The sequence below is a fragment of the Taudactylus pleione genome, unplaced genomic scaffold (genome assembly GCF_031769625.1).
Source record: "Taudactylus pleione unplaced genomic scaffold, aTauple2 ptg000225l, whole genome shotgun sequence".
Taxonomy (NCBI): domain Eukaryota; kingdom Metazoa; phylum Chordata; class Amphibia; order Anura; family Myobatrachidae; genus Taudactylus; species Taudactylus pleione.
In genome coordinates this window covers 693,511-706,091 of record NW_028284627.1, presented here as the reverse complement: position 1 = coordinate 706,091, position 12,581 = coordinate 693,511, and the positions used below count along the sequence as shown (strand labels likewise).

At 44.6% G+C, this 12,581-nt stretch overlaps 1 protein-coding gene across 1 annotated transcript in view; it reads right to left on the bottom strand.

The window, feature by feature from the left end:
* VWF (von Willebrand factor) overlaps nucleotides 1-12,581 on the bottom strand; it is a 304,519-nt gene that overhangs the window by 148,097 nt on the left and 143,841 nt on the right. Inside the window, exons 24-27 of the mRNA XM_088478900.1 lie at nucleotides 11,942-12,055; nucleotides 11,205-11,361; nucleotides 10,544-10,702; nucleotides 417-552 (exon numbers count right to left, since the gene is read on the bottom strand). Coding sequence (XP_088335026.1) covers nucleotides 417-552; nucleotides 10,544-10,702; nucleotides 11,205-11,361; nucleotides 11,942-12,055 — 566 coding nt within the window. The remainder of the gene's footprint in view (nucleotides 1-416; nucleotides 553-10,543; nucleotides 10,703-11,204; nucleotides 11,362-11,941; nucleotides 12,056-12,581) is intronic.

Sequence of the window (12,581 nt, the reverse complement as noted above, 5' to 3'; positions counted from 1 at the left end):
CTCCCCAGTGTATAGAACAGGTATAAAATGGTAAAGACAACTATTTTTTTGTTTTGTGTTGTGAATACGGTTTCGTGAGGTTTACAGTAATTGTGGGGGAGATGTATCAAACAGCAAAAGGAGGGGAGAAGTGGACCAGTTTAGAAGTTGCCCATAGCAACTAATCGGCTTTGATGATGTAGTATTTATCAAGTACATACTATAAAATGATAGGTAGAAGCTGATTGGTTGCTTTTCACTGTTTAATACATCGCCTCCTGTGTTACAGTGTTCAAGGGACTTTACCTCCCTTTGCTTTGAAGTCAGCAATAAATGATCATAAATACTGTAGTTGATATATTGTTTTCCATATGTCATTTTTGCAGAAGGCTACCTTTTATTTTACATCTATGACAAATACAGGGATAAATCATTACCATTGTTTACACAGTACAGGGTCATCTTGGTTCAAGAAAATGTTCTGTCCATCTGGGATATGTTGACCATCAAAAACACACACAGGGCAGTCTTTAGGGTCAATACATGATTCAGTTACTTCATTCAGGATTTTACCTAAGTAAAAGATGAGGATTAAAAATAAAATAATCCTGTTTGCACATTAACAAATATGACAATTATGGGGGACATTACACCATTAATTAGTAACTTCAAATAGCACAAAATGCAGCTACATCTACACTCCGAGAGTTGAACTGGAAGTGCACAAGTGTAACGTCACTACCGCTTTAAGGGGCTGATTCATCACGGATCACTATTGCAATCGTAGCTGCGATTACGCACGCGGACCTGCGGCAAAAATATGCTAATGAATGCTATCGCAATGCAGTTGTACAGCCAGCCTAGAGACGCCCACTACCGCTATCTCACATCCGTAATACCTCACGCAGTCCTGTGTATACATCGGGAACATCAAGTAACATGGGCCCCTCACGCACAATTACAACAGGTGAGAAATTGCTAAAATTGTCGCGCGCAGTGAGTACTCAAGCTGCGTATGCCGTCGTAGTGGATAATTTATGCACGCCCATGTAACGGCGTTCAAACGGACAGACACGCCTGTGTTTCTCCGACCACTCCCCCATCACCACCCCCAAACGCTCACAGCCTGTCACTCACTCTGCATTGGATTAATATCTGCGTAGGTGGTCGCAGTGCGATCGCAATGCTAACTCCCGCACTTGCAGTGCGGTGCATACGCATGCGCAGTACGCACCATCGGTCGATCTACGTACACTGTTGCAGTTGCGATCCGTAATGGACCAGGCCCTAAGACCACTTCTGACTGCTCAGTTCATCCTTATAGATTTCTTAGATTAACTATGAGAGTCAGGGGCTATCTGGACCATGGGTTCCGGATATTGATAGACAGTAAAAAGGTCGACAATATCAGATCAGTGGTTCTCAAACTCAGGGCCCCACATAGATCACGTTTTCCAGGCCATCTAGCAGGTGCACAGGTGTATTCATTAGTACTCACTGACACATTTTAAAAGATTCACAAGTGGAGCTAATTATTTCAATTATGATTCTGTGAGGAGACACGGAAAACATGCACTGTTTGGGGTCCTGATGACTGAGTTTGAGAATCTGTGGTCTAAATAGACACCAGATGTAAGACAGTCAATAGGTCGACATGGACAAAAGGTCGACACGCTAAAGGTCGGCATGTGAGATGGTCGACAGGTACAAACTGTCAACATGGTCAAATGTCGACATAAATATGGTCGACACTAAAATGGTTGACACTTGTTTTTTTAAATTATGTTTTAGGGTTAGGCACATACCAGAGGGTTAGGGTTAAGCACTTACCCCGATGGTTACGGTCAGGCACCTACACCAACGGTTAGGATTTTACCACAGGAGGGAGGGTTAGGCACTAGAAGGGATGGTTAGGGTCAGGCACCTACACCAACAGTTAGGGTTAGGCCCCAGGAGGGATTGTTAGGCACCAAGGGGAGGGTTAGGTTGAAGACTAGGTCTAGAAAACAAAAAAAAATTGTGTGTCGATCATTTTTATGTCGACCATTTTAGCGACATCATTTTGACCCTGTCGACCATGTGTACATGTCGACCTTCTTACATGTCAACCTTTAATGTGTCAACAATTTGTCCCAGTCGACCTATTGATTGTCTAACATCTGGTGTCTATCTACACCCTTGGACCATGTATAACTTCTGTGTGTTACCTGTGCTTGGCGGGCAGCCTTGCATAGTAACCTGCGACGAGGTCTATGGCTGGGGAGGCACTCATGTATAAAAACACAGTTTTTATATCAAAACTATGGAACATGACAGGGAGTATGATAGGGGAGGGAGTATGAAAGGGGAGGCTCTGCCTCCCCTACCTACCCTGACTGCACGTCCCTGCCCTTATGCCATTACATTTCTTGGTAAGACATGGGACAGTGACAGCTGAGCAGAGCACCACCTCCTGCACAAGTGAAATTATGACAGGGGGGCATGACAAAGGAACTGAGCCCCCAGCACACCCTAAGGACGCACAGAGCACAGAGCAGCTCTCTGGCAGATCTGCAGGGTGGTGTTCCAGGCACCATTCAAGCCAACAGTAGGACAGGCAGCCTGAATGATGGGCTGCGGCCGTTTGAGGGCGGCGACATGGAGTGTTTACAAAACGGGGGCATGTCAGCCTCATTTTGCATACTGTCTATTTCTCTGACACCCTCTGACATACTTTCCCCGATTTCTATTTTAGATTCTCTTTGCTACTCTCTCTTCTTCTTCTTTGTCTTCTTCATTTCTCTTCACCCCCTTCTCTGTCTTGCTCTTTTTCTTACTCTTACTCTCCTGCCCCTTTGTGTCTGCATCTCTGTTCTCTCCTGCCCCTCTGTATCTCTGTTCTCTCCTGCCCCTCTGTATCTCTGTTCTCTCCTGCCCCTCAGTATCTCTGTTCTCTCCTGCCCCTCTGTATCTCTGTTCTCTCCTGCCCCTCTGTATCTCTGTTCTCTCCTGCCCCTCTGTATCTCTGTTCTCTCCTGCCCCTCAGTATCTCTGTTCTCTCCTGCCCCTCTGTATTTCTGTTCTCTCCTGCCCCTCTGTATCTCTGTTCTCTCCTGCCCCTCAGTATCTCTGTTCTCTCCTGCCCCTCAGTATCTCTGTTTTCTCCTGCCCCTCAGTATCTCTGTTCTCTCCTGCCCCTCTGTATTTCTGTTCTCTCCTGCCCCTCAGTATCTCTGTTCTCTCCTGCCCCTCAGTATCTCTGTTTTCTCCTGCCCCTCAGTATCTCTGTTCTCTCCTGCCCCTCAGTATCTCTGTTCTCTCCTGCCCCTCTGTATCTCTGTTCTCTCCTGCCCCTCTGTATTTCTGTTCTCTCCTTCCCCTCTGTATCTCTGTTCTCTCCTGCCCCTCTGTATTTCTGTTCTCTCCAGCCCCTCTGTATTTCTGTTCTCTCCTGCCCCTCTGTATCTCTGTTCTCTCCTGCCCCTCTGTATCTCTGTTCTCTCCTTCCCCTCTGTATCTCTGTTCTCTCCTGCCCCTCTGTATCTCTGTTCTCTCCTGCCCCTCAGTATCTCTGTTCTCTCCTGCCCTTCAGTATCTCTGTTCTCTCTTGCCCCTCAGTATCTCTGTTCTCTCCTGCCCCTCAGTATCTCTGTTCTCTCATGCCCCTCTGTATCACGGTTCTCTCCTTCCCCTCTGTATCTCTGTTCTCTCCTGCCCCTCAGTATCTCTGTTCTCTCCACCCCCCATGTCTATGTCTCTGTTCTCTCCTGCCCCTCTGTATCTCTGTTCTCTCCTGCCCCTCTGTATCACTGTTCTCTCCTGCCCCTCTGTATCTCTGGGCCTGATTCAGCACGGATCGCAATTGCGATCGCACGCAATGCAGCTGTGAAAATATGTTAATGTCGGCCATAGCTCAGCCAGCATAGAGATGCCCAGTGCTGCTCTCTCACATCCGTAATACCTCACAGTCCTGCGTATACATCGGAGCACATCGGTCCCTCACACACAATTACAGCAGCTCTGACCCATCGCACAAACTGCAAGCCTCGTCGCACGCAGTGAGTACTGCTGGGTATGCAATCACAGTGGCTAATTTATGCACACCCATGCAACAGTGTTCAAACGGACACACGCCTGCATTACTCAAACCACTCACCCGATACCACCCCCAATCTCTCACGGCCTGGCACTCACTTTGCGATGGATTACTATGTGCGTGCGTAATTGCAGTGCAACTGCAGCGCAGTGCAGTGCTTACACATGTGCAGTGTTGGACAATCGGCTAATCTGTGTACGTAGTTGCATTTGTGTACGCTGCTGATTAGGCCCTCTGTTCTCTTTCCCCTGTGTCTATGGGGCCTATTCATCATTACTAAACATTCTCTGGAGGTAATTAGGTTTAGAACTCACATGGAGTTCTACCTAATTACCGGAGTAATTCATCATTCCTCCTCTCCATAACTATTCCGAAAAGCTGTCATTTTTGCAACGACAGCTTTTCAGGAAATAGATACTTTTCCCTCTCTACTCTACCTTACCGCAGCTGGAATCAGTGCTGTGCATGTGCCGTTACATTCACAAAAGCAGCGCATGATTACAGCTACGGTAATTCTGTATCGTTTCCCCCCTCCCACCCTCCGCTCCCCTCCCCCACCTACCTGGCCGCCTGTCACAGGCTGCAGCTGCGGACCCCCGGACCTCTCGTCTGAAGATTTGTTTTATTTTGTTTTTTAAACATTACTGTTATTTATTTTCTTTTAAACTTGACTGTGTTCTGCCGGGAGAACACAGAGCAGCAGCTGGAGCCAGAGGAGAGACCAGGGAGTGACGGAGGGAGCTGAGGAGGTACTGCTCATGCTGAAAGCAGGTAAGTGTAACCTGCTATACGCCACCTGAGAGTGGCGTATAGTAACACCATCAAATTCCGAAAATACATAATTTTCAGAATTTGGTGAATAGCCTAATTTCTACATCTCTGTATAGATGTGTCCCTCTGTATCTGGGAGCCTGGAGCTGGCTCACTGACAAGTATTTCCGCCTCTTGAAAAAGCCTCCGGAGTGCGGTGAAACGCGTTGAGGATACGGTGTTACTGGCCTTGTGACAGTTGCCATTTACCATCCAGGACTCACCAAAGAGCTTCCCTGTGAAACCCATCTGCAGCAGTCGGCACTCCACGCAACCCACACAGCCCTGTCGGAGTGAGAGACTCGGAGAGCTGTGTTTGGAGAGACCCGTGGAGAGAGACGTCAGAATACTGTGCCGGGAGGAATATTCGCACTGCCGGAGCATATACAGCGTGAGACCCGCTGGGGCGGTATCGCATGCAGGAGGATAGTGAGTACTCTGGAGAGCTGAGCTGTTCACATCATGTATTGTTACATTCTAACTACTCTGAATTACACTCTGAGGCACTGTGGATTATTGGAATCATCTAGCTCTGTTTGGGAGCGCGGTACCACAATAACTATCTGCTACATTTGTTGCCTTTTCCAGTGGCATTTATACATTTCCATAACACTGGTTGTTATAAGAGTCTGTTGGTTAAACGTGTATCCAGCTACATCATTTGGTAGCAGTCTGCCACAAGCCAGTTTATATCTGTGGATTTTTTTCCCGGATTTGTGTTTTCTTTATTGTGATTTTATTGTAACCATACTGATGTATGTATATCACCACTCCTGGGAGTTTTATAGATGTTGATTGCTTATCATTATTCATGGTAAATTATTTTTTAATAAAAGCAGTACACATTACCCCTTGCTGTGTGAACTAAGCGCCACCTACTTTTTCTGTTTAATTTCTACATCCCCATACTAATGTACTAATGTATGGGGAGTGTGGAAAATAACGCAGACGCTCTTAACAAGGAGATATCAGTGATACCTCCTGTGTTAAATTTGTTAATGAATACTAAAAAAATTATGATTAAGGAAAATGTCCTTAAAACCGTTATTTTAGTGTTGATGAATCGGCCCCTATGCCTTTATTCTCTCTCGCACCTCTTTTTTGCTCTTCTCTCCCTTATCTCTTTTTCTTTTTAGACTTCATTACCTTTTTAGACTTCACACCTGCACTTTATTGACCTACACATGTGTGTACAGCAGACCTAATGTGTGTGCACTCGTGCCTGGATTGTGCTATTGAACTTTACGGTGGGCTAGTGTAATTATTTTGGATTTGTTTAAAAGGGGAATGGGGGCAGGGTTGCTGAGTGCTCAGAGCATGTGAAAGGTTTATTTGACGCACATGCACCAATTTTTATCATCACTTTATTTTATTATATAAATTATCCTTAGCATTGTCTTTTTTATTTTTATCTATATTGCTGTACATTTTGGTATGCACTCGCTATTTCTCCATTACTCAGTGTTTTTTTCTTTTTCTATGTAGCTTATGCACCCCTGTGTGATTTTTTCCTTTCTTCTATATTATTATACAATGACATTTTTGGTTATGGATAGTGTTTTGATATTGTTATTGGGTGATTTTCAGATGGGTCTGTGTTTTCATCATAAGGTGGTATGTGATTAGTGAGTATGGCTAATAACAGAAGTCTTTGGAGACTGTAGATGTGTGTTATACTGAAATTCTTTAGGAGTGACATCACTGGCACTGGTGGGAGTGGTCAGAGTTCAGGCCAATTGACATTACATGCCAAGGTGATGACATCATTGTTACCAGCCTTTGATTTTATAATATACTGTAGATTAGCTAGGAAAATGGGAAGCATCTGATGAGAAATAAGCACGGAAAAGGAACCAGTGATAATAAAGGAGTGAAGAGCTGCGAGCCGCAGGTCGGCTTTGCGAACCGTCTGTGGCCAACTATTGTGTCCTATTGTTTTTCCTATTATTAGTAGCTTCTTTTCACAGATTAACAGGAATTAAAAAACATTATTTATATACACTTGTTCAATTGCAAATGGCATAGTATTACACCACTGCTGTCCCAAAATGTATGTGTACTATAGGGGCATGTGGACATAATTATATTCATTTTACAAGCAAAGTACAGCTAAAAAAGAAGTAATAGGTTAGTGTCTGTGCTAAAGACTACAATTTTACACGAAAAAAGAAAAAGCAAAAAGTCAGATAACTACTAAAAGCATTCCTTCTAATAAAAAGTTATTTGCAAATACTTATAGATTTTGGAATTTGTTTTCAGAAGTCCCAGCCAGCAATATGTATCCATCCCATTAAACAACCATCTGCTCGGCTGTTACAAATTATTTCAAACTGTTCCTTGAACTGTTTCTGATAATGGGACAGGTTGCAAACATAACGTTTGCATAATCTTTACTCTTTTGGAGATTTCCATCCGTGAGAATGACCTGTATAGGCTTACTCCCTCCACTGTGATACAGATTATTCATCAAAGTGTTAGATGCAATTTGCAATTTAAATGAGGTTTTCTGTTTACAAAATGGGACCATAATCTTTTTGATCTAATCCATGGTTGTTTCCATCCTGCAAATGTTTCTCTATTTCATATTATGGGGTCTATTTACTAAGCAGTGTTAGGAGACAGAGTGAAAAGGGATAAGGTGCCAGCCAATCAGCTCCCAACTGTCATGTCACAGGCTATGTTTGAAAAATGACAGTTGGGAGCTGATTGGCTGGCACCTTATCACTTTTCACTCTGTCTCCTAACAATGCTTAGTAAATAGACCCCTAAGTGCTTCTCATAGTATGGGGATGATGTGGACAAAACTCCCACCTCCTAGCGTAAAATGCATTTTTCATTAGTGCGCATGTGCAGGGAAAAGCACACAGACTTATATGTATATGACACTAGCACCTCTCTGCATTTACAGATACGGAACTGGGGAGGGAACAGTGGGAAAGCATTGTGGAAATACAGTAAAGGTGGGTACACACAGGACTACATTCAGAGCTGCCCACAAAATGCGAGCGCTCGCTCTGAATGAGGGCGACCGCATCTGTAAAATGAGCCGGCCTCCTGGCCGCTCGCTAAGCTGTGGGTGACCACCCACAGCTTTAGCGAGCGGCCAGGTTGATGGTCGCAATGGTCAAGACCATCACGACCATCAGGGCTTGCGACAAGACCCTTGTGGTAGGGTCTCGTCTGCCGCAAGCCACAGTGAGCTTTTGGCTCTATTAGAGCTGGAAGCTCACCACTGACATCACGAGTGATGTCAGTGGGGCCGCCCCCAAAAGGCAGGCGTTCCGTCGGGAACGCCTCCGTTTGGCAAGTCATCCCCCCCGCCCCACCTACAAAACGGTGCCAGCTGTCGATCACCATCGACAGCCGCCCTTTTTGTGGTAAGCCCCGGAGCCAGAGAATTTCTCTCTCGCTCCGGGGCTTGCGCACGTGCAGTGCGGCCGCTGCACGTGCGCAGGGACTCAACATTGACCCGCTTTCGAGCGCATAGGCTCTTGCAAGTGGGTCTGAATGAGACCCACAGTACGAAGTGTACCCACGGACGATCTGAGGGCCCATATATCGGGTGGTCCCTACACACGGGGTGATCCGGTGGCCGACCGCCTGATATGCCGACCCCCCCCATAATTCTGCATGGGATTTTCAGACGATTCACCAGATCTTTTGAACATGCAGAAATCTGGCGACAGAAGACCCCACGGGAGTGCGCAATGCACGATATAGCTGTTTTATCATTCCAATGCATCGGATCGTCAGCTATATGGTTCCGTGTGTGGGTGTAAGTGTTTTGAACACTTTGGTGAGACAGGTAGAAAAGCTGACCATTATTTATTTATTTGTTTATTAACAGTTCCTTATATAGCGCAGCATTATCTGTTGCGCTTTACAATTGGAAACAACATTAATAGAACAAAACTGGGTAGTACTTTTTATTGAGCAGGGAAGCTGCAGCCTGGGTTATATAATACTTAAACATTCAGATGAGAGCCATCATCATCAACTTGTGTATCTTATTGAAATATATGCATTTTACCCAGTATGTACTGTAGGCTTCATGCTACGTAAAATGTATGTTTGCTGGGACACGATTTATGTCTATTTCTTTTTTTACATATACAGTGTATAACCATGCACCATCCCTTGTGTAATGATACTATATATGAATTTCCATTACATTGCTTGCCACTTGCAATGCCTCTATGTATTTTACCCCTGTTTAGTACCAGAACAAGTGCTGGTATATAATTCTATCTACAGAATAACTGTTAGTGTACATCAGTATATGGAAGCGCCCAGATTACACCTGGTACAGGTATTATCTCTTGGAACCGTGCAATTCTATTACACAGGACCTGTCAACTTTTTTAGATAAATCAAATTTTACACTTTTGCCTGCGAGTGGCACTACTGTATACTTTCCTGGCCACTCGCAGGGCAATAACTGAAGGGTACGTACAGACCACATTGGAGCTGATACAGAGCTCAACAAAGATGTTCCTTCATTTGTCCATGGGAAAAAAAAAATCATATATTGGTAATATGCCAAACTACGGTCAGACTGCCCCGCTCCATATACTTGGTTTCACAGTGGTCATCATTATCAGTGCACACTTCCACCACTCTTATCCTCTGTGCAAAAGATCTGCCTGAAAACAGGTATAGCTATGCGAATGCACAGGTCTGCATAGCCTGCAATTTCCTCAACATGCCCCATGACCACCCAGTTTTGCCCCTTCATCTGCAAGTGGAGAGATGCAGCTAAGTGGCATAGGACTCTGCAATACCTCTAGTTGTGTGTAGAGCGATAGTGTGAAAGATATGTCCACAAAACCGACTTGCGTTCCCCACTGTATCGGCCTCACTGTGGGCTCCTATTTTGTTTCCCAGGCAGAGGGAGTTTAGGAAAATATTTTTGTACTCATTGCAGAAAGGGCTGAACAAAACTCAACTCCTCTAAAAACCACCAGATCCTCCTGAGTTAACTGAAATGTCATAGATGTCAGGCTACATCCAGAAGGAATCTTTGGAGCACATTTGAAGCACCTGACCACCTTTTTTCCGTTTGAGCCTGAAGATTGCTTCATTTTATGTCTGTCATCCTGAAGTGATTTACTGTTTTATATGGGTTTCTGCAGTACAATGACAATGGTAGAACCTCATTCACATATTTGGCAGCAACAGATGTGCAGTCATAAGAACAAGAATGTGAAGAGATAATATAACGAGGGCTGCCGTCCTGCATCCCTGAGCCAACTGCAAATCCGGGCCTGTATATAGCCACCCTTCCCATTCCCCATTATAGATTACAGCACAGTAGTAACGCTTCAATGTGCCGTCAGCATTGTTTCACATATGGAACTGACCTCATATTTCAAGATGAGAAGATGAAAAATATTTTCGTGCTCTACCATAAAGAGTTCTACCAAATACATGGGGATTTACACAATCCCTTCCCGTTTGACAGTAGTATCTTTGCAGAAGGGTCTATTTTTTGGCCGCCAGGAATCAGACCCGTCCTTTCCTTTAAACGCCAGTGCAGCATGACACCAAGCATCCACTAGAGGTCCTCACAGATGAATATGTAGAACTGCTGTACCATGTAACGCCCTCACCTCACTGTGGAAAACATCTTTAAAAATAAAAAAGCAACATTTTAAATGAATAGAACAAAATGTAGCTTACCAGATGGGCAATGTGCTTGGCAACCTTCCACGCACTTAAGGGGGCAATTTGTAGGTTCGGGGTGTTGACAGGTTTGTGGACAAGCCGGTGCACAATTGTTGTATCTCCATTCACAGACATAGTCCAGCTCCTTCATGTTCTTCTCTTCACAACTCTGCGCTATAAGCCAAATAAATAGAATTATGCTTAGCACACCAACTGTCTGCCATGTTGTAGACACGCCTGTCATACGTTATAGTATACAGGGCTACAGCGTACTGTACTTGTGATGCTACGCTCTAGCCCTGTAGGCTCACAAGGTGGTAACACTGGGAGACAAAATGGAGTCTCCTGGAAGTCAATGTTATACAATAAGCGTAGGTAATATACAGTACTGCAAATATGTGGGCTCACATTGAATTTTTTAAGCAAAAATGCTCCCCATTAAACATGTATGTTTATACATTCCATGACCATCAATACTTACCGGTGATACTCGTTCACATTAATAAAATGGTTGTTTGATTTCATGGTTAGATAGGTAGGATAATACACTTTCCCTATAGTTGGTTACTGTACTTATACTGTGAGAACATGTTGTGCTGGTGCGTTCAGGTTACAATGTAAGGCATGGGGGGCACACTATCTCGGGGGGGGGGAATCTATGTTCTTTCCTACTTACGACAAAAGTGTGAAGATCTCCATTGCACATTCACTCCCTTCTGAGCGCACACATGGGCATAGGCGGCTACAGCATCGCAGAAGCATGCACAATCTCCAATAGATTCGCAGGTGCAGGTATCATAAGTGCAAATCTCATAGTAGGGCATTGGGTTTACCTGTTGGAATGAAGCGATAATGGAAACAAATATATATTCTAACCGTTATTTGGTAAAAAATGTGATGTCGGCATTTTAGAGCATTCTAAATGCCCATCAGCTGTGTATTTAAAAAAACAAAAAAACATTATTTGTAGACTAGGTTCCATGGAACCTGTAACACTTGTTCTATCCTTCCCTCCAACTATCACTGTGATATGGGGGTTGGGGGGGTGGAGGAGGCGGTGCGTGTGCGGAGCACTAGACCGGCACTGGATTAGAAGAGAGGAGTTATGTGGTGCACGCTTGGTGCTATGTGGTCAGTGCTGAATGACCACCTATATATGGTTTTATAAGTGGGGAAGATTGCCGGGTAAGGTGGGCAGAGAGATGTCCATGGATGGACCATTAGAGGTCATTGGTGGACCTTATTCATAATTTGTATGGACAGTAAACAGCCTTGGTTATGGTGCCCCGAGGTCTCCAGTTTCTATTAAATGAATGTGCCGCATCACCAGGAATATTCAGCCCACAATATGTCTGCCTCTACTGTGTGCAGGATATAGGTGCAATATAGGATGATGGGAGGGGAATCACATACCAATTTCTCACATTCTGTGAAGATGTCACCCAGCAGAATGCTGCAGGAGTGTTCTACCGCAGCTTGTTTCATGGCGTTGCCTTGACACAGTGGCAAGGGAGCAGCGTCGGTGAACTATTAGGAAACAATGTGATGAAAGATCATTATCATGGCATTTAGAAATATCCTAGGCTTGCCTCTGTATTATACAAATTTTTATTTTCTCCCCTTTCTAGTACAGATTGGTTTTTCAGGTCTGTCAATTCTGGATTTTTTCCATGCACCTAGTGTATCTACGCAATCCCTCCATCTTATGGGCTTCATGGTGGTGCAATGCTGCTGCTTCACAGCACTATTCTCACCAAAGCCCTATTTGTGAGGAGTTTGCATGCTCTCCCTGTGTTTGCATGGGTTTTCTCCAGGTATTCCGGTTTCCTCCAACATACCAAAAAACATACTGGTAGTTTAACTGACTACTGCCAAAAAATTGAGGCCTAGTGTGCATGCGTACGTGTACATGTGTTAGGGAACATAGGCCCTCATTCAGAGCCGCTCGTTAGCGGCAGTACGCTCGTTCCGAGCGATGTTTGCACATCTGCGCATGCGTACGGTTTTTAGTACGCATGCGCGAACCAGTCAGTGCGGCCAAAAATCGTTTGTA